The sequence below is a fragment of the Parasteatoda tepidariorum genome, chromosome 4, assembly GCF_043381705.1.
Source record: "Parasteatoda tepidariorum isolate YZ-2023 chromosome 4, CAS_Ptep_4.0, whole genome shotgun sequence".
In the NCBI taxonomy this organism is placed as follows: domain Eukaryota; kingdom Metazoa; phylum Arthropoda; class Arachnida; order Araneae; family Theridiidae; genus Parasteatoda; species Parasteatoda tepidariorum.
Window position 1 is genome coordinate 44,082,175 of NC_092207.1, and position 21,608 is coordinate 44,103,782.

Genomic DNA, 21,608 nt, shown 5'->3' on the forward strand with positions numbered 1-21,608 from the left:
GATTAATGTCAAGAAAGCTCAACTACCTAAGTTTAATAATTTTTTTTGCAGTTCAGTAGTTTATGTAGTACAGTGATCCCTTGTTTTTCGCGATTAATGAGGACCAGAACCTTCCATGAAAGCTGATAAACTGCGAAGTAGGATTTGCCCCTAGGAATTTTCATGTATGCGGGTACACGAATGTCTTAAATATGTTAACAGTATTTATACTTTACATTTTTAAGACAAAAATTACAACAATATACGTATTTACTTAAACGTGTCAGTGCTAATTAATAAGGTTATTTACAAAACCTTATACCAGGGCTCGAATTTTTACCCATCCCCGAGGACGGCTTGTCCAACAATGTACCCGTCCTCCTTTGAAACTAATCCGTCGCTTCTAAATAAATAAAAATATTATTTTCTCTTATTTATTACAAATATTTATGTAAATTGCACAATGAATTAGTAGTTACTAGGATTACAAATGCTAGGATTACATTATACAATAAAGGAATGACTAGGTTATTAATAGTAACCTAGTATTTCTTTTATGAAATAATTTAAATGACGAAGGTCAAGTTATCTGGAATGTCAATTTATCCGAGGGTACTGCGTTTTTTGAATGAATCAAATATGATGTTTGCCAGTTCCACAATCAAGCCAATGATATACAGAGGTTTCTGCACAGAAATTTGAATTTTTTTTATTTTATTTAGGTAGATGTTCATAATTGCGTTTAATGTTTCTTGTTTAAGATCAGTACGTAATGTGTTTTTTCGTAAGTTCATTGCTGAAAAGCCACTTTCAACCGCTGCAGTACTACCAGATGGAGAAAACATCAATTCTAATGACAAAAATTGAAAATGTATCATGAACATCAACGAGAAAATGGCCGTCCGCATGGACGTCGGATTCGAGAAATTTGTTGTCCGCTGGGAATTTTTTGGCCGCCGAGGACGGGCGGTTTTTCAAGCCCTGCCTTATACAGTAATAAACATTAATCAACCAATCATGCACCTTTATGAGAGCCCGTGGTATATGTACTCAGTGCCAACTCATCTCCTTGTTTAACATGCAGGGATCCGTCTCTCTTGCACATCAACATGAAACAACGTTCCTTTCCGCAACGTGTCTGCCGACATGATTGCATTTTTTCATTTATATTTTTGGATGAATATTTTGGAAAAGCCCTCGAAGCACTGAAGCCGCAAAACATGATGCGCGAAGTGGCGAGGGAACAGTGTAAATAGTTGTTTTTTTTATTTTGTTAACTGTAATTAAATGCCCAACCCACCTAAACCTTAGGATTTCTTAATATTCTACACATTTAATACTATACTCAATTTAAAAATAGCTTATTGTGTTTAATTTATTTTGAAATAACCTTTTTTTAACTCATATTTGTTCTTTAATCAAACTGAAATTGATTCTATAATTTGTTTTTAATCTATTTTCAGAAATTTTATTTGGAGAACAGTAAAGAGTCGAAACTATCCACAACTGATATATTTGTTTTATATTGTTTTTATTCATATTTGGCTTTTAAGTTGTGTTTTTAGCTAGTTTTTTTAGTACTATAGTTAACTATTTAAACATATATTTTTATATACTATAGTTGCACAAATACTCACCAATATTTGGACAAAGGAAAATTGTGTTTTTATCACTATTTTAATCACATTTGCATTTGTTTTTTTACATATTTGATCTATGATGTTATTTTTTAAATGGTATTGAACAATGATTTTATTATTCATACTGACAAATAACTGTTTCTTTGTTTAAATAGTAATTTTTATTCCATACAGTTATTTGTTTGTGACCACAATAGATATTCTGGAAACAGTGAAGAGATTCAACTGGGAGTTTGGTACCTGTTCTAAAATCTGATAATTTATTTAAAAATTAATTTATTTAAAAATTAATTTATTAAAAAATAAACTAGTAAAATTAATTTATCATCTTGAAAATTTCAGTCTCAAAAATTTGATACATTTTTCTAAACAAAATCATTATTCCGAAATAAATAAATATCTTTTTTTCACTCTGTTTTTACACCCCCTGAAACAACCCCCAAAAAGTTTTCTTTAAGTGAGCAGATTTACAAATGGTTTTAATTAAGCCCAGTCACTGCCTGGAGATGTACTTTAGGTAATAGTTCATAATTAACAATACAAAAAAGCATTAATTTTAGTTTTTTTTGTGCAAATTTTTCTAGAAAGACTTTATTTTATTCAAGTCTTGATTTTTTTTCAAATAAAATAAAGAAAAAGGATTTAATATATTTTTTTGTAAATAAATTATGTACATATATATGAATTAGTGAGCCATAAATTACTGTGTTGTTGAAATATGATGTATATTTTTGTATAGTTATATGTGCCAGTTATATAAAAATTTATTTGTCACAATTTTTTTTTCAATTCAAAATTAATAATTGCATTTGTTTTACGCTATTGTATTTTTTTCTATGTCAGGAACATTGTTATACGACCTAAACTAATTGCTTACATTTTTTTTAATAAGTTTGCAAAATATTTGAATAAGAATTTTTGGTCATTATATTATTTATTTTTATATTTGCTTCTTATCTCATAAATGTTTTTGTTTTTTATTGAAAGTCATTTGTTGATTGCTTCTTGTTACAAAATTGATGCTAATCCAAATTACAATGCATAAAATGTATTAGCATCTCAGAAAATAAAGGATTAATAAATAGGCCATAAATTGAGGCAGAAAAAATAAGTTATAAAATCTTTTAGTTATATTGTTCTTTCATCTTCCTGATGGTATATGTATATCGAATTCGAAGTATAAGTACTATTCTTTGTGTACAGATAGTGAAAAATTTTATTAATTATTATTATTTATTTTAAACTTTCATTGATTTTTAATGGTACTGTTATACAACTTGTCAAAAGTAAAAAATTAGGTTTTTCTTATTCAAAAAGCTAGAGATAATAAATTACAATAAAACCTTAAGATAACTGGCATTTTTATTCTGACTTATTTCTGGTTGCATATTTGTAAATACTGTTACACTTTTAGCTAAAATTCAAAAGAAAAAAAAGAATATATTATCATTTCATGTTAAAATAGTTCCTATTCCTACCATTTCATTTTAATTCAGTTATATTTCTCTAAAATTATCAAATTAAATTTTGAGTTATTTAACAATGTATCTTTTAAGTATAATGTATTATAAAGATTATATTCTACTCTATCAAGTATGATTTTAAAAAGTAATATTTTTATTTAACATTTAAAATATGTGGCATGATTGTTGATATTTAAAACGCATATATAATGGCAGCTCTTCACTGATGATGATGTTGTTATGATATTAATGCTTTTTTTGTTTCGATGGAAATTGTATGCATTTTAATTTTACAGCAGCTTTAAATGTTTTGCTCACGTCAAACTGTGATGAACTTAAACTGGCAAAAATTGTGATCCCATATTTAATTGCTTGGAGACTAATAAAGTATCTGTTTTGATTTTAAGAGTCTTTTTGGTAAAATGTTCGAAATTCATTGCTTTTTTATACTTTAATATAGCTGATATTTTATATTGATGCATAAACACTTGTTCGAATTGTGATAAATTACAAAAATTTCTTTTTCGAATTTTCAAATAATGAAAGCCCCAAAGGAATAAGTGACTTACACTGCGATTCTACAGTATATCTCTTAATGAAGTAAATTCATTCTATCTTTGAAATCTCAAATATATTTACAGTACTTATGTTTAGCTTTAACTTAAAAATATTAAGCTGTTATTTGTAAATACTATCAGCTTAAATTTTTCATACATATTACACAATCATACAAATGGTATCGAATTTCAATTTTATTAAAATTAATTTGTCTTGCATCAATTAAAATATATTTGATTTCTAGTTTTTTGCTAAAATTTGAATTACAATTTAAATTGAACTGTGTTTTTAAATTAATATTCTATATATAATAGCTGTTATTAATAATGTTTTTAAATTAATATTTTTAAATCTATGTAGTTTCTATAATTCATAAAGTCAATCCAAATTTTAAACATAGAGTAGATAATGTAAAAATAATTTATAAACAAAAAGGAAGGTCTATGAAATCTTATTGTTAATTTTCTTCAAACCATAAAACTCAAATTTATTTAAAGAAATATATATACGCATATATATATATATGAGTAAGAAATAAATTACTCTCAAGAAATCTGCTGGTTGATTTAAAAATATTTTATTACTACTTAAACATTTAAAATGCAAAATATCAATTTTATAATAGCGTTCACTTTGTATTGCTTTGATGATGTAATATCTGTTGGTATTTGTGTGAAATGATTTCCATCACATCATATTTAGTAATAAATTATACAAATAAGTTTAGTTTTGGCGTAAGTTTTGGAGTAAGTTTAGTTTTGGCAATGAATACTTCCTTTAATTATATCAGAAGCTTTCTCGGCAATCATAATAGTTGGAATGTTAGTATTTCCTGAAGGTACAATCGGCATGATTGATGCATCTACAACTCTCAAGCCCTTTATTCCCTTTACCCTAAAATAAATAAATATATAAAACGCAACTTAAGGCAAAATAATATTAAAGATAAAAGTAAATATAACAAACTTAAGTAACTCAAGTTTCATTTAATTCAATAATCAATTTTATACATTAAAAGTATTTGCAATTTATAAAAGTACTTACTGTAATGTAAGCAGTTCAATTAGTTATTATCATAAAACGACACGAAAATTAAAGGTTAAACTACTATTAAATTAAAAGTAAAAACAGTAAATATAATGAATAGAATAATTAAAGTTTTATTGAAATGAAGGACAGATTAAAAATACTGTAAAAAGGTACAGTGACTTTGTTCCATACATGTCTTTGTCGGAGTTAATTGGCATCTAGCAATAGCTAGAATAAAATGAAAACAGTTCTGAAACTTTTGCNGAGAATTTCTCGCGGTAATCATTTTTTAATGCGAGAAAAGAAAAAAATATGCGAGATTCTCGCGTTCTCGCTTTGTAGTGAAAACACTGCAAGTTTGTGAAGTCTTACTTGCAGGGCCAGATTTCTTTGATTCAGATCTTTGCAAAATTATGATCTGTGGATGAATGTATGCATGGGTCCGCCCTATAAACGGGTTGTGACGTATGTGTGTGTCAGAAGTCGAATTCTTGACCATAGATGGCGCCACTGAAAAAAACAAGAAAAAGCGCAACCTCTTTGCCTTAATGGCATACAACAACAACATTGAAACCTTGCTTATCAATCATATTGTCATAAATTCCGTATGAAAGTTTTACATGGTTTTATTATAGAAATATTCCAGTTGTCGATGCTATCTTCTTCTCGTCTTCCTTACTTTTATATAGTAATAATATTTTTTGAATTTTTTTTCTTCAAAAATTATTTAGCTGGTTAATCTCACCTTTCAGAATTTGGTTATATATATTAACAAGTTCAAACAATTTTTCAGCTAACCAAATAAGCATTTATAACGACAGTTTTATATCATGCATTTATTATTGTTACTAATATTATGCACGGTGTTTTTTCTTTCTTTCTCTCTCTCTTTCTTTTTTCTTTTTTTTTGAATTTCCAGCTGTTTTGTATCGTTTGAATAAAGGAGAAAAATAGGAGGACAAAAGTAAGCATATCAATAAATCAGCAAATCGAATTAGTAAATCGTTAAATCAAGAATTGGTGTATTACTCAAAAACGGAGAAATGGTTAATTGCTGAATTAGTTATAAGACAAATTAATGAATCGGTGTATTACTAAAAGGATGATTAAGTGAATCAAAGTCAGCATAGTAGTTAATGGATGATTTTGTGGACTGCTATATGTTTGTATGTTTTGAAAACGTTTATCTCTAAATGGGTGAATTAGTAAATGAAATTTCCAAACCAAGAAATTGTCGTACAAGTGAGTCAGTAAAATATTGAGTTATTGAAAAGGCGAATCATAGAATTGACAAATCTGGTAGTTTTAATTATATTGCTTCAAATCTGTGAAATAATTTGTAAATCTATAATTAATGATTTATGGTTCAACAGTCAACAACCACAGTTTATTTTTTCGACAGGTTTGAAACTAATAAGACCTAAAAAAATTCTCTAATAGGAATTCTTTTTTAATTAAAGGCTCTCATGTAACGCTTAAAATTCATAAATGCATGGAATTTAAAACCAGTGTTTTTAAGTCAGCAGAAAATTCTTTCAAACGTGTGTGTTTATTACGATAATTTCAGAATATATTATCCATGCTATTATATGGCTGAATACGCTATGCTAATTTTCTTTCACCGATCTATTTCATCACCGATAACCGGTTTATTTGTTTAAAATAAAATAAGTATTCATGAAGGAAATATAATTTAAACACAAAATGTTACCTTAACTCTGGATCAACCACTGTCGTTGGGTCATTTGGGTGACCCATTTTTGCTGTCCCCACTTCATGACTTTGTGTTAGTTGTGCTGATCTTGCATGACAACGGTAATAATCATCACTATATTTTTGAAATTTCTCACAGCCAGGATACACAGTGTCAAGAGGCTTAGCTCCAATAGATTTCATTGCTTGAGTTTCGGAAAGCCTTTGACAAGTTTTTATACCTATATAATTGTCAAAATAATAATCTTAAACATAATAAAGTAAAACATTTTCCAAACAACTCGCTGTTGGCCAGGGAGTCGTGGAATTCAAGGCTACGCAATTTTGTTGCCAACGGTGTAATTGTGGTAATGCATTTTAGCATTGCACCAAATTACAGATTGAATGCAGCTAATGGGATCATTGCACCAAATTACTGATTGAATACAAATAATGCTAATAGCATGGTGCAAAATAACGCCTTTCCTTTCCAGATAAGTTGGTACCCATCCATCTGAAGCTAGGTGGACTTCAAGCCGCTACTGAGGATTGAACACTTGTAACATTATAGTCACTATTAATTTATTGATTTTGAAAACTTGGTGAGTTACTAAACTAATAAGCACCCACAACTCGCACCGTAATAGTACTCGTACCGTCTACCGTAAAAACCTTTCACAGTGATACACGAATCTATGAACCACTCACCTATTACTGGAGATTTTGTCAAGATGTCAGTTGGCATTTAAAAAAAAAAACGTACTCTTGTTTAGTATTAAAAATGCTGAAATACTGTAAAAATACTTTGTTCTTACAAAGCGTGTTTTTTGGAAGATTTTAATCTTAGAACTAAAATATGATTATTAGTAATATAATAACAAATTTAGTAATATATTTTTTAATGATTGAAATTTAAATTTATGTATATATATATATATCACATAGAATCATTACATAGAATTCACTGTTCACTTCTCCTTTTCTTCTCTTTTTTTTTTAAATATAAAAACATTCAGCTCTTGCTTCAATAATAAATTAGTTGCTTTTTTTTATGTACAATTAGAATAATGAAATTTTTTTTCTCCATATTCTCGTTCATAAATTTTTCATTTTCATAATTTTTGGAATTTTAAATTTAACTCAGAAGGCAAATTGCATTTAAACCTTATCTTGGCGACTTTTTGAATGAAACTAAAGAGTATTAGGGAGTTTTCCAAGTTTGCTTAACCACTATTAACTGTAACCCTTGATTCAATTACTACTGAATATAGATTTTCGTCAGTACTATGACTTTTAAGTGCCACAATTTTTGTTCACAATAAACTGAAATGTATGGTAAAGCTGACCATTTAACAAAACAATGACGAGGTAAGAATTTTTAATGCAAAGAGAAGTTAAAGGAGTTTAATTTTAATAATGATATTGATATTTATGAAACAGTAAAATCAATTTTCTTTGTTTAATTTATTTCATTCCTAAGTTTATACTTTTTTTTTTCTTTTTTTGAAGTGGCTATATTTCTATACACATTCGAGATTTTACTTATCAATATTAAAAAAATATATAAGTAAATAAAAAAATATTTCTTAAGTTTTTGCGAAACAGAATTAATTTTCAAAATGTATGGGAACAATATATGAAATATCTTTTTTGCAAATTACGTAAATAGGTACCCAAGTTCTCATAAACACAGATGATCCTCAACTTTCGATAATTATTATTTACGTATTGTAATTGACCAAAACGCGATTAGTGAAAAGTATGGATGTTTGAAGAAAAAAGTGAAAAAAAAATTATTTTAATTAAATTACAACAGATGAAAAAATGTTTGAGCTTATTAACCAACCATTTTTTACTTACTGTTTTAAATTCATTCATTCAAAAGGGAAGTCGCAGTAGGCTAAAATGATCTTATACTGCAATCAGTTTTATTTAAATAGACTTCCTATCATTAAAATGTTTTGATATTTACAATATAAGTAATTAAAATTTGATAAAGAAATAAAAAAAAATGTTGGTAAAGAAAAAGGAAAAATAACAATTGCTTAAAAAATGCTACTGTTTCACAAGATAATGAAATTATTATTTTCCTAAACGTTATAGCAATTTAAAAAAATTATATTTATGGCATGACATAAAATTTGTTTCGCAATGAAGAGCAATCATTGGGAATAATGAACCTCGTTGCATAAAATAAGTTTGGAGTTAATGATATATATAACTAAATTCGAACAGACTTTTCTTCAAAAAACAATGTTAGAATCAATTGTTTTATTTAAATGCACATACTCACCTTCAACTATATCCTCCAAATCTTCCGATACAGCAAAATAGTTTGGATCAATTAAAGGAGGTTTATGGGGATCTGCTGACTGTAACGTTACCGTACCACGGCTTTTTGGTTGTAGAACTTCCGAATCACAAAGATAAACCGATCTGCCTTCGTAGGGTTGGTAGGTTTGTCTGTAAGCCTTAAATATTAAAAATTATATGTTATTGATTCAAGCACCAAATTCTACACAATCAATGCTAGACCTGAAATTTTAAATTTTCAGTTAGTAGCCAGTGAATTGTAGACTGTATTAACTTAGAAGCCACTTTTTTCCCCAAAACTAATGAGTCGGTGACCGATATATCGATCGGTCCTTTTCATTTAATAGTCACTTTTTGCAAATTTTTTTTTCGGATAAATATAAATTTAAAAATAATTATATTATAAATAATCTACGGTTATAAAAAGTTAATTCAACAATAAAAATAATATAGATATGTGACAAAATTTAGTTTAACATATTGACTTAAAAAAACTTTATTTAAAACTATTTGTTGAGGCGAAATACATTTAATGTTTAGATTACAACTTCGAAATATGTGAGTTCTTAAAGAAATCTCTTTCTACGTGAATTTTGAGGGATTCTGGAAAGAATCAAATTGATGGATTTTGGAGGATCAACATTTTGAAAGGAGTCATAGAACATTTTAATAAGAATTCTATTTTCCAGAGTTTTTCTGCATTGATGTACTTTTATCATCAAACGATTTAAAATAAAAGCGCTGGGAAAGAGTAACTGGTTGTTTATTTAATTTTTTTGATGTTGACTCACCACGTGACGAGTGGTTATTTTCAGCTCTAGTCTGTACTATGACAGGACATTTCGAAAGACAGAAATAAAACTTTCTTGAACATATGTTTATGCTTTATTAATGTTTGACTGAGATACAGAAATGGGGAAAAATGACAAATTAATTAAAAGAAAAAAAAATGCAAAAAAAGATATATAGGGAGATTTAGTATGGTGATTACAAATTAAAAGGACAGGTGGGGCACATAAAGACCGAGAATTGCATATTAATTCATGACCGAATATATCACCATACGCTGCTGGGAAAGTATACCAATTACAAATTGGTTCTACTTTTATTTATCAAAATTATTTTAATTTTATGTTTTCTAACAATTATTGTTAAGAGCTCCACAAAAATGGCTTTAATATTAGCCAAAAATAGCTATTTTATCCTAATTTAAGGATCTAGCTACAGATTTGTCGAGCAACAACAATTAAAAACAATTACAGACTGTTATTGTAATTGATTACAAAATGTTATATTAAATAGTTTTTATAAAATTGCTTTATATATTTGACAATATAATGCGAGTGTTTAAGCTTATTAATGAATTTTACTAATGAAATTTAAACATCCCAAGTAAGAGGAGTATTTTGGCGAGAAATGAGAGACCATTTTTAAACCCGTTTTAATCTCCCCCCCCCCGCTTATTTTTGGCTTCGTTTATTAGTTAAATATCGAAAAATCAGAATTTGTAAGAAAACTAAAAAATTTACAATAAAAAAATTACAAAAATATTTCATATTTAAAAAATAGTATATTTTTATGCCTACATTTTAAGAAACATATTAAGAGGGTGTCAGAATTTTTAAACAGATTTTGTCAAAGTTTCTTAAGATGATTTTTTAAATTCGAGAATATTTATTACTCGATAAGCCTTCCAAAGTTACAATTAAAACTCGGCTGTGCTCACGTGACATGCATATCACGATATAAATTTTCAATGACACAAATACCACTGTTTAAACATCCATGATCTGCAATGTGTTAAAAGGAAATTTGACAAGAGCAGGAAAAAATATAGCATAGACGTTAATTAAAATTTAAGAAAAAACAACGTTATCAAATTTATATTTATTGTTTCAAAATGGAGATTATAAAATTATAAATCTACTATTATAAAAACTTTTGTTAATAGTAGATTTAGGTAGCAAAGTATTCTTTTGTGAATTGTGAAGTCAGCATGTGTGTAAGAAAATTTTGACCCATGGTTTATAAATATGGGTTTAAAAGGATACTTACTTCATCCGTAAGACCAAGCTGTTTTAAACTTTTTGCATCGGCTGCAGTTATATAAAGCTGATAGTTTGGATTATCAAATTTTGGACGTATATAACCATTATTTAAAAATGCAGTGGCAACGAGGCCTTCAAGGGATGAGAGCGGTCCTGCAAATAGAAAATATTCTAAAAATAAGAAGAGCCTCAGTTTTAAATACAAGTCTAAACCTAAATATAAATAATCGGTACAATTTATTGACAGTCTTTGAATTCATAGCCCTGACAAAATTATAAAATTTAAATTTTGATTTCAAATGTTGTGAGAGATTTAGTGAAAAATTGCATTCGTTATGTTATTCTCGTTCCTTTCGAGTTTGTAAAGCGTATTTGGAAAAGAAAAAAAAAACTTTAAAACGTAAATAATAAAAAAATTACAGACAATTTAAAATTCAGAGACTTTATAAAACGTATTGGTAAATTTATAGGTAAAACCATGTCATTTGATTCTCGAGACAAAAAAAATATAGTTTGAGTTTTGACTTTAAATGCTGTAGGAGATTCAGTGAGAAATTCACGAAATAATTTTTGCTTCTTTCGAGTTTGTTAAACTAATTTGGAAAAGGTATTGATATATTATTTATTGATTGCTATGTATTTTTTCTGACAGATGAAATTTTTTCTTAAATATTTAATTGCATTTTTAATTTGTTTCAAAACATTAAAAAAAAACTTTATTTATCACGGTTTTGATAATGCATCGGTATTTTGATAGAACGAATTCTCACAATATTTTTAAAGTATAAATATTACGTACTTAATGTAGGTACTTAATTTTCGTTTAAATCTTATTTTTGTAAATATAATATTGTCAAATTAGTTCAATTAGTTAATATTGTCAAATTAGTTCAAGCACTACAAATTTGAACTTAAAAATATGCACCTGTTCTGTTATTTATATATTGTTGAAAGCTTCTATTATTGGAAATCAATTCTGGAAAAGGTGTGATGCTAGAATCCAGTGTATAGAGATTTAAAGCAGAGCAATGGTCTTGCAAATTTTTTCCAACAGGCAAATCAGCCACAAGGGGAATCTAGAAAAAGAGGAAAAGTGGAATCTTTTAAAATAATATCATGCTAGATGAAACATATAATTATCAAAATATTTCAGCAGTTGTTAAGCTGACAGTCAGCAAAACATTATTTTATTAAAAGTAATTAGATATAATAAAACCTAGATTTTGATGACCGAAAAAAAATCTTAAAAATAGCAAAAAATGGACTTAAGAAGTCCCTTCTAATTAAACAAGAGTTTCAATTTGAAGCATCTTTTCCTTTCTAAAATTTCATATTACATATAATTGTATTAAAACATGTTTATAAAGAGAAAGGGAAATGTAATTTTCATTCGAGTTTAAAATAAAATTATAAAAGAATTATGGAGAAAGGAGAGCTACTTGTGCATTGATTTTCATTTAAATTCTTCAAAACTTCAATTTTGTGAAATTGTAAGAAATCAGAATTGCAATGGATTATTACATGCTTTTTGACATTTTTAAATGTAAAAGAATGACTTTTGTGCGGAAGTACATTTTAATGCATGGAAAAAGCTTTTTTCCCAACATTTTCAGTTGTTACTGGTGCACATATGAAGTATACTGACTCAGTTTACTTCACACTTCTTCAATATCAAAAGTTGTCGCTTTTCCTGTTAAGATGAGATTGACCTTTCTTATGGTTTAAAAGACGGGTTTTTTCCCTGAGACCTTGAAATTATAGCAACTATGTTTTTTTTAAATATTTCCTTTTAGTTATTTTTTTCTAATCATTAATTATTTTGTCGATACAGTTTATCGAGATAATAGCTAATAGCTCTCAAGATTTCAGAAAATGTTCTAAAGTCAATGAAAACACAAAAATCTCAAAATATACGAAAAGAATAAGAAAAAAAAAATAAAAATGCCCTATAAGAAGAAAAAGAGTAACGAAAATACAAAATATTGCTCGGGTTATCAAAACCCGGCCTTTAGATATAAGACAAATAAAAAATATTAGAAATAGTAGAAAAAATGCCAAGTGATCGCTTAAAAAAGGATAAAAGCTTAGAGGTTGAAGCATGCCATAGAGAACGGTTAGTGAAAAAATTAAATTTTACCTGCCAAGTCATTCAATAAGACGATTTTTAATTTGAAAAAGTGTTTTATAAACAGTTTACCTTATGCTTCTAAATTCATTAAAATATCTTTTTAGTTTAAATTTTTTTTCGATAAGATCATTACCAATAATAATTTTAGTAATAGGCAAAAGTTGTTTGGTGACTAATTTATTGTTACATATTAGGGTCATTCTCACGAAACATGACAATTCGGACCAAAAAAATCTCTTCAAATTTAAAGTCCTCAAAATAACCTAAAAATTTTTTTGTATACTTCTTTAGCTACACTTAATAATATCTTATAGACAGCAGTGCAGTTTATTGACATTTGTTCGAGAAAAAAAAAAATAAAATAGAAATTCACCAAATCTTGAGTGCCAGGAAAATGACATATTAGCTTAGAAGTTTAAAAAACAGTCATTTTAAGTTAATAGTATGTAAATCAACTTAAGCCTTTATGTTAGAGGGACCATAAATTGCTTAAATTAATTCTTTTTATCCACTGTAGAAAGAAGCAAAAAAATTTTTGTTGCTGATATGTGTAGAATAAAATTGTGTATAATAATCAAACATTAAGTAAATAAATAACTTTGATTATATCCAAGCATATTACAATCATACATAAACTTGGTATTAGGTTAATATTTGCTTTCCCTCTTTACAGTATTAACAATTAAAAAGAATTTCTTGTAACACTTCAATGTCCTGACATTCATAAGCCAGGAAAATGACAGCCTGGATAATGACAAATTCGCCATTTTATAGCATATAACTTTACTTTAANTCGAATTAGTTTAAGCACTACAAATTTGAACCTAAAAATATGCACCTGTTCTGTTATTTATATATTGTTGAAAGCTTCTATTACTGGAAATCAATTCTGGAAAAGGAGGGATGCTAGAATCCAGTGTATAGAGATTTAAAGCAGAGCAATGGTCTTGCAAATTTTTTCCAACAGGCAAATCAGCCACAAGAGGAATCTAGAAAAAGATGAGAAGTGGAATCTTTTGAAATAATTTCATGCTAGATGAAACATATAATTATTAAAATATTTCAGCAGTTACCCGGTTTTGAGATATAAAAAAAAATAAAAAATAGTAGAAATAGTGGAAGGAAATGCCAAGTGATCGGTTAAAAAAGAGTAAAAGCTTGCATGCTGAAGGAAATTCAGGACGGTTAGTGTAAAACTTAAATTTTACCTGCCAGGTCATTCAATAAGACGATTTTTAATTTGAATAAGTGTTATATAAACAGTTTACCTTGTGTTTCTAAATTCATTAAAATATCTTTTTAGTTTAAAATTTTCTTCCATAATATCATTATCAGTAATAAGGTATAATAATAGTTAATAGTTGTTTGGTGATTCATTTATTGTTACATATTAAACTATAAATATATATCATAATCTGATTATCACAGTAAGGCATTGAGAGCACACTATTACCTTTTTGCGCAAAACTGTATAGTTTTTTTATTTCAGTTTTCTTTATTGTATTTTCAGCTGAAATTGTTCTGTCTTCTTGTTCTTAAAATAAAAATTACTATTCGAAAAGTCAATTTATTACTTTTCTGCGAAGGTTAACAAAAGGGCTCCTCTTTTCTTTTGCTTCGATATTTTAAATAGCAAAATCAGCTTGCCAAATAAAAATTAGTTACCCTTAGAGAAACCATGAAAAATATTTAATTACGGTGAGCTTGTGAAGTTTCGGTTCTCTTACTATTATGGATTGGAACTGTTCAATGAGGTGACTGCTTAAAGAAACAGGCTTATTTTACCATTTCGGATGCTTATTTTAGCATTTCCCCACAATTCGGTGGATTTCGCAATCAAATTTTCAATGTTTGACTTAAATGCGAGATTACTGCAAACTTTGAGAACTCACATCTTAACTAAATATATTCCGTTGAGAAGTCAAGAGGTGGAACACTATAATAAAAAATTCTACTTAGCACCATTTCACTGACAGTGAAATTTTTTTTTTCTGAATTCCAATGAAAAATGCTTATTTTCCAATTGGGAGTGGGACATATCTAAAGAAAAGGGAATAAAGCAAATTGAAAATTAGTCAAACATTCAAAATAGCAACAAAAACCTTTTTCACTTACGCCGTGCTTCTTAAGTTCCTCCTTTGGACCAATGCCTGAAAGCATGAGTAGCTGAGCCGAGTTGACAGTTCCGGCAGACATTATGACTTCTTTTTTCGCTGCTACTTTATGTATTGTTCCATTCACATCGAATGTTACTCCAACAGCTTGTCCGTTTTTAATGTTGACCTATATTGAACAATACAGAAATAAAATTCTAATTTTTTTCTCGAACTTGGAGGATTTCTTTAAACTAAAAGTCCGAAGTTACAAGTATCTCTTTCATTTACCACAGGAATTGACACGTGACATCTTGACATGAGCTCTCGATCACAAACAAAGAGCAATTTTTAACTCCCTACATTCGAAATGACACCCACATTAGAATCTTCGGAGGACTTATTTACTGAGATATTTCTATCAGTAATCTTTTAATTAGCACGTAAAAAAGTCGAAATTATACTTTGTCTGTGTACACGAAAAAACTCGTGAAAGAACTTGTGGGAAAGGAAAAAGCTGCTGGTTGGATGTCTGAGGTTGACTACTGCAATAAAAATAGGTATAAAGCCATATCCAATAGAGTGACACAAAGAAATGACATGACACCCAAAAGTGAAAGGATTTATCCCACCCTCTAAATGACTTTTCCTCGTAACCACAGTAACCGTCAAATTCGCTAGGACTTAAGACTAAAGGGTTTTCTTAATAGAAGGACATTATTAATTTTTTTAATATGGACTTAACCATATGGCACCAAGTCGTCCAGTAGATCTCTATTAGTCGTCATTTATAATATTAACCATGATATATTTTCCATCTAGTTATACGAATAAAACTATCTAGATTTTCGCTAAAAATTGACTTGGAAACATTTATATTCTTCATAGGCTTGTTTTGTTATCGAAACGCCTTAACACGGCTGTCTATATAATGCCTGTACGTTGTTCATGATACCTCATTAATGAATGATCTATATAAAAATGTTCGGTTTTTATTGATGCTTTATCCATGGTGCTCAGTATACTCTATGGTGCACTAATGGACGAAATGCGCTGTGTGGCAGGTATACTTTAAAGTATCATTTGAGACAAATCTAACAAATATGTTACCGTGAGCCGTGGTGGTTCAGGGGATAGAGCGCTGGCCTCCAAATGACGTGACCCGGGTTCGATCGCGACAATAGCTGGTCGATTCGAATTCCGCGCCCAGCTAGCATCGACCACAGTGCTGATGTAAAATAACCTCAGTGGTAGACGGATCATTGGTTAAAATTCCCTTGCCGTTAGGCTAATCGTAGGAGGTTCTCTAGCTTTCCTCACCATGTAAAGCAAATGTGGGTTAGTTCCATCAAAAAAAGTCCTTTAAGTAGGCAAACTTCCCCTTATACTTGATCCATGAGTTCCCCTGTCTTCTGGTTTGGGTTCAAAATTACAAGGTTACGGAGTTGAACATTAGTAGCCGTAAACCTTAAATTGGATCGGCTGTTCAACGACGGTTATGAAATATGATACCGTACGATAGTGAACCCTGTCTTGCAAAAGCTGAAGGCGTCTTTTTCTTAAAAAAAAGAAGTAGAATTTAAGATTTTCAAATTTTCGTTAATTTAAATAATTATTTAATAAATTATCTCAGCTATGTTCTACATTTTGGAATTAAAATTTTAACGTTTATTAACATTAAACTCATTTAACTTTAAACTACGGTGTATAAGTTTCGATAGCACAATAATTAAAACAAACACCAAAAATTTGAAACATCTAAATTAAGATTCGTAATCTTGTAACAATCGTATTTTTTCAAAGTTTTAAGAGCTGTAAAAATTTCATCATAATTTAAATAGAGTGAAAAATTTCTTATGGTATAAAAGGAATGTTGTAATTTTAAAAAAAATGACAGTTTGAAAAACGTTAATTATAAAAACACATTTTTGATATTCCTGTTTTGCGCAGTTCTGTTTAATTGTCTGGTTTTTCACCGAAACAGTTATCAACCAACAATAATCAACGTTTTAATATTTTATGAAATTAAGTATTGTAAAAGGTTTATTCAAACCTATGATCTCTAAATGAAGAATAATTTTAAATTTTTAAAATAAAAGTTGAATCACCTTATGAACAAAAGCATTTGGCAGAATGTCCAAATTTGGTCGATTTTCTGCCGGTACCAAATAAGCTTTAGCTGTACTGCATCTTTGTCCATTTCTCAGATTTCCTTGAGAAATGTAAAATCCTATAAAAATAATAAATGTCAATCAAGATTTTAGAAACGCCTTTTGTTTACAACAATTAGACACCTGAAAGTGACGTCATTGTTTGTAAATCTTGGTATAAGTAAATTCAGAAGCCAATCAGATTTGACAACACGCGTGACGTCGACTTCAGGTATCCAATTAAATCTGATTTAAATCACATGGTTAGGCATGCTCACTGCACTTCTAGAATTGCAAATAACGCATTGTATACTTTGATTTTTTAACAATTTTTAGAGTATTGAATCTGATTAAATTGATTAACTAATTAAATCGACATATTAAATGTGATCTAATTCTGGGGGTGTCTTCAATTATAGAGTCCAATGAATTTTAACAGTTGCCCTTAAGATTATTTAAAATTTTCTAAGGCCGGAAAGGCTGCTTAAGAAAAAAAAAGTGTAAAAAGTATGTTTTTAAAGCTAGTATTCAATTCAATTTATTACATCTTTTTAGAAAACAATAGAAAAGTTATCAGATCGTGTTATAATGGATTACTCTTAGTCATAATTTTAGGTTGTGTCTACAATGAGCATTTAGATGACTGAGAATCGAATTATCAGAGCTCAACTGATGAAAGTTCTCTTATTCAAAAAAGACGATAACCATATTCATTATATAATTATGAAATTCGAAATGCTTTATAAAGTAAAAAACGTTAAAAAGTAGATTTATTTTTAAAAGCGGGAAACGTTCACGATGTTAACGAAGTTTGTAGTCCTTGGCTCTTTGAGAGCAAAATCTTTGATGTTTTCAGCAGAAACAGCTTTCTTCTTCATAGTAGATTCTGAGATGGATATGCAGTGAGTCAACCAGAAAACTTGTCTGAATGAATAATGTATCGCAATGAATAATAATACATAGATGAGTCTTATTTTCCCGGACTAATCTGCAAATTGAATGGGTGCCAGGGAAATTTCTTTTACGCTAATTGGTTAGCGTTAACCTATTTATTCATCAATGAAATCTCAAAGAATTTTTAATTAAAAAAAAGCATTCTTTTTTTTAAGAAAAATGTTTTTCCTTTAGGCATATTATAATTCATGACTTTTAAGCTTTACCCCAAATCAGAAAATACTGTTCCCTAGTGGAAAAGTTAGTGTCTTTTAAAAAGAATACATTTAAAGCTGGTTGCCAATTTATTACGTCTGAAGAGTGTTATGTTTCCCTCCATATTTCTATTTTTAAAAGTCATCGCATCAGTAAATTTCTTAAAAAAATGTAATCTTGAATAAATACGTTTAGCTACGTTCAATTCATTTTTACAAATCGCGAAATTTTAACAAATTTTTTATTATTTTTTTATAATGATCGCAAAAATTTTAATTTTGAAGTAATGAAGAATATTCAAAATTGAAAAAAATGGTAGAATATTTCCCGAGAAATAAAAAAAGCTGATCAGATTTTTTTTAATAGTATTCAAACAATTTTGCCCAAATGTTTGGTTTTGGCAAATAAAGTTATGCCGTTTGAGTAAAGAGGAAATGTAAAGAGGTTGTACTGATTTTTGTATTTTAAAATTTAACGTGTTTTGGATTAAATTCGAAAAAATGAAAACCAACATTTATTTCCATTTTTTAAATTGTTATCTCTTCATCGGACAACTTAAAACGGGGCAAAAACTAGATACTTAAAAAAAAAAAAAAAATTATAAACAATTTTCCAAATCCGGTTTCGTGACATGGTTTATCCGAATAGCCCACAAGATGTGAAGACTTTATTTGGAAAATAGTCCAATTGTTTTTTTCTTACTTTCACAAACATAGAAATAAATTTAATCTTATTTAGAAACTAATACATCCTTAGCTTATTTCTTTATAAATCAGGTAAGATAAGAAAAAGAAAAAATTCATTAAGCATTAAGCTTTATCTCATAATCAGGGCTTTGAGGGTGATGGTTATAATTAAAGCTATTTTGTTTAGATCAACATACAGTCCGTTTTGGTATACGGATTTTAATTGAACATGATAAAAATGTTATACAAACCACGGGCAAAAGAAATCTGCAATTAAAAAAAAATTACTTTAGATTTCTACAACCAGGAGAAAACCTGTTAAAAATGGCTCTCATAAGGATCCATATACAATTTGAAGACGCGAGCAGGTTCTTTTTAATCATAGCATATGCATAATGTGCATTTCATTTTTTCGTCAAGCACATGTTCAAAGTGCGTTTTATATCATGTTTAACTGCATCACATAGGATTCCTTGGTCTGCAGCGAGAATATGAAATCGATAAACTTGACATGCAATACGCAGATAACTGTTGTTCTGCAAAACAACTTTACCAAAAAAAGAAAAAAAAAAGACGCTCGTTATTTCTTTGGCAACGTCATGTGGTGGAGAATGATTATGGCTGTAAATTTTGGCTTCCAAAAACTGCGCCCAATTGATATCAGTAGTCTTGCCGAGTAATACGCAGATAACTGTTAACATACAATTTACCTGTTTGTCGAGCAGCATTGGAATCAAGTATCTCATATCCCATTTCTTCAACACCTTCGAGTACTTTCATTTTCAGTTTTGGATTGTAAGGGATAGTTTCTATCGTTACTGGACCATCTTTACCATGGTATCCTGAAACAATTCGAAAAATAAAGTGTCTGTAAGTCGTATAGACGAATTTCTTAGGGTTTGAACAGATTTTGTCTGAACTAATTTTAAATATTCTAATTATCCAACTTCTCCTTTAGTCCTAACACCATAATTAGTTTTAAACAGTGTATTAACAAAATTTTTTTATCGTCCAGTTGTTGCCCAATCATTTTAACTAATTTCAATTTTAACTTTTTTCAAGAATGTCAACAATATTATCAAAATTTTTTTATAAATTTAATATTTAATGATAATTTAAAAGTCACCAGGCAGCTAGGTACGGTGGAAGAGCTCGGGACATTTCGTCATCAGCAACAGAATTATTAACATTATTTTCATTTCTGTTGTGATTAGATAGGAAACTAATCCTCCAACACGCACCTCTCGATCCATACCTTGAGTATCATTAAAGATACTAATGCTATTGCTCGAAAAAGGTAAGCCCCGTCATTATTAAACTTTTTGTTTTTTTTCAAGTTTACAGCACTCCTGAAATTGATACTTATAAAATTCTTATTATGGGGCGTACCGTGGATTTCCTTTCAAATATTATGGATTTCAAGATTTGTTACTGTACTCAATACCTAATTGTTATTATGAAAAATTGAGAAGATTGTATATTAGTTCTATGAGTAGAATTATTTTTTTGTGGTAATCAAATAATTCAATAGAAAATGTTGTGCATCTAATCAAGGCGAAGATAATTTCTTGTAAAAATGGATTAAAGAGCTATGAAAAAGCATTTGATTAACGTTTGTTTTGTTACTCTGCCAGAAAGATATCAATAAATTCTTATTCAAAGATATATAATAATGATTATTGACTTCTCTTTAAATATTGTATGAGAGTATAGGTTTTTAATTTTAACAAGCTAAATATCAGTTCTACTCACGCGGTGGAATCAATGAATCAGCACTGAATAAATCTACGAAGTTATACACAAAACTATTAGAATTATTATCTATAAAATTGATGCAAATAAAATAATTTCTTATTCATTTATTTATTATTAGTTGTTACCCATCCCATATACTGAATCAGTATTGAATTCACTTATTATTTTTAGATATATACATTAAAGGTTTATATACATATTTTATAACTAAGAACTAAATTTTCCAAAATTATTTTTAACTAATTGTAAATCCGATTTTTTTTCCGTCTCAATATTTTTCTTCTGAATTTATTCTCAACTAAATTCTTTTGGCACAGCTCTTCTTCAATTGTCCCAGGTTCCTAGAATTATTAATTTTCATAAGGTTTTATAATTTTTTTATAATGCTTTTTAGTTTCCAAAACCTGTTCTTTTGAAGTTCTTTACATTTAACAATTTTAAAGCATTTTTCTTCAACTCAATGCCAATTGTATACCGTTAGGGACAGAAAACCAAACCTTCACAATGATAACTAAGGTCAATTTAGCACTTAGATCTCCCGGATATGATACCAGTGTTTTTTTTTTTATACTTTTATCTGACGTTCTAATTACAAGCAAAAATATAGTTTGGTATTTTTTAATTATAAAAAAAAACCCCATTCTAATAGTTGCTAAAATCGGGTTACTTGGATTATCAGAATTATATCTGTCATGAAATATAAAGTCCAAAAAAAGTAGTTTAAAGTTTTTTTTTAATTCATATTCAAAAATATGACAATAATATCATATTCAAAATATTCTTTAGCAAAATCAATTGTTGATTTTGCTAAAGAAATGAGTTTTAATGTTGAATAACTGTAATTCTTAGATCTAAATAACTTCAACTAAGTGCAAATATGAAAAATTATTGTTTGCAAGTGAGCCGTGTTTGAAAATTTTTGCCT

At 28.4% G+C, this 21,608-nt stretch overlaps 2 protein-coding genes across 5 annotated transcripts in view; one reads left to right on the forward strand and one right to left on the reverse strand.

Annotated features, from left to right (window-relative positions):
* The window catches only part of LOC107452936 (uncharacterized), a 34,243-nt gene extending 30,755 nt beyond the window's left edge, over positions 1-3,488 (forward strand). The window contains exon 19 of the mRNA XM_043055417.2: positions 1,443-3,488. Coding sequence (XP_042911351.1) covers positions 1,443-1,548 — 106 coding nt within the window. The 3' untranslated portion in view covers positions 1,549-3,488. The remainder of the gene's footprint in view (positions 1-1,442) is intronic.
* Positions 3,489-4,201: 713 nt separating this feature from the next.
* Positions 4,202-21,608, reverse strand: part of LOC107443921 (glucose dehydrogenase [FAD, quinone]) — a 127,303-nt gene continuing 109,896 nt past the window's right edge. For 3 of the 4 annotated variants that reach the window (XM_071179732.1, XM_043055415.2, XM_071179733.1), the window contains 8 exons: positions 19,639-19,770; positions 17,052-17,173; positions 14,966-15,133; positions 13,689-13,839; positions 10,730-10,875; positions 8,655-8,832; positions 6,381-6,603; positions 4,202-4,534 (listed from right to left, as the gene is read on the reverse strand). In XM_071179732.1, coding sequence (XP_071035833.1) covers positions 4,393-4,534; positions 6,381-6,603; positions 8,655-8,832; positions 10,730-10,875; positions 13,689-13,839; positions 14,966-15,133; positions 17,052-17,173; positions 19,639-19,770 — 1,262 coding nt within the window. In that variant the 3' untranslated portion in view covers positions 4,202-4,392. Of the gene's footprint in view, positions 4,535-6,380; positions 6,604-8,654; positions 8,833-10,729; positions 10,876-11,647; positions 11,799-13,688; positions 13,840-14,965; positions 15,134-17,051; positions 17,174-19,638; positions 19,771-21,608 lie in introns of all 4 variants that reach the window. The other variant, XM_043055416.2, reaches the window with a different exon arrangement.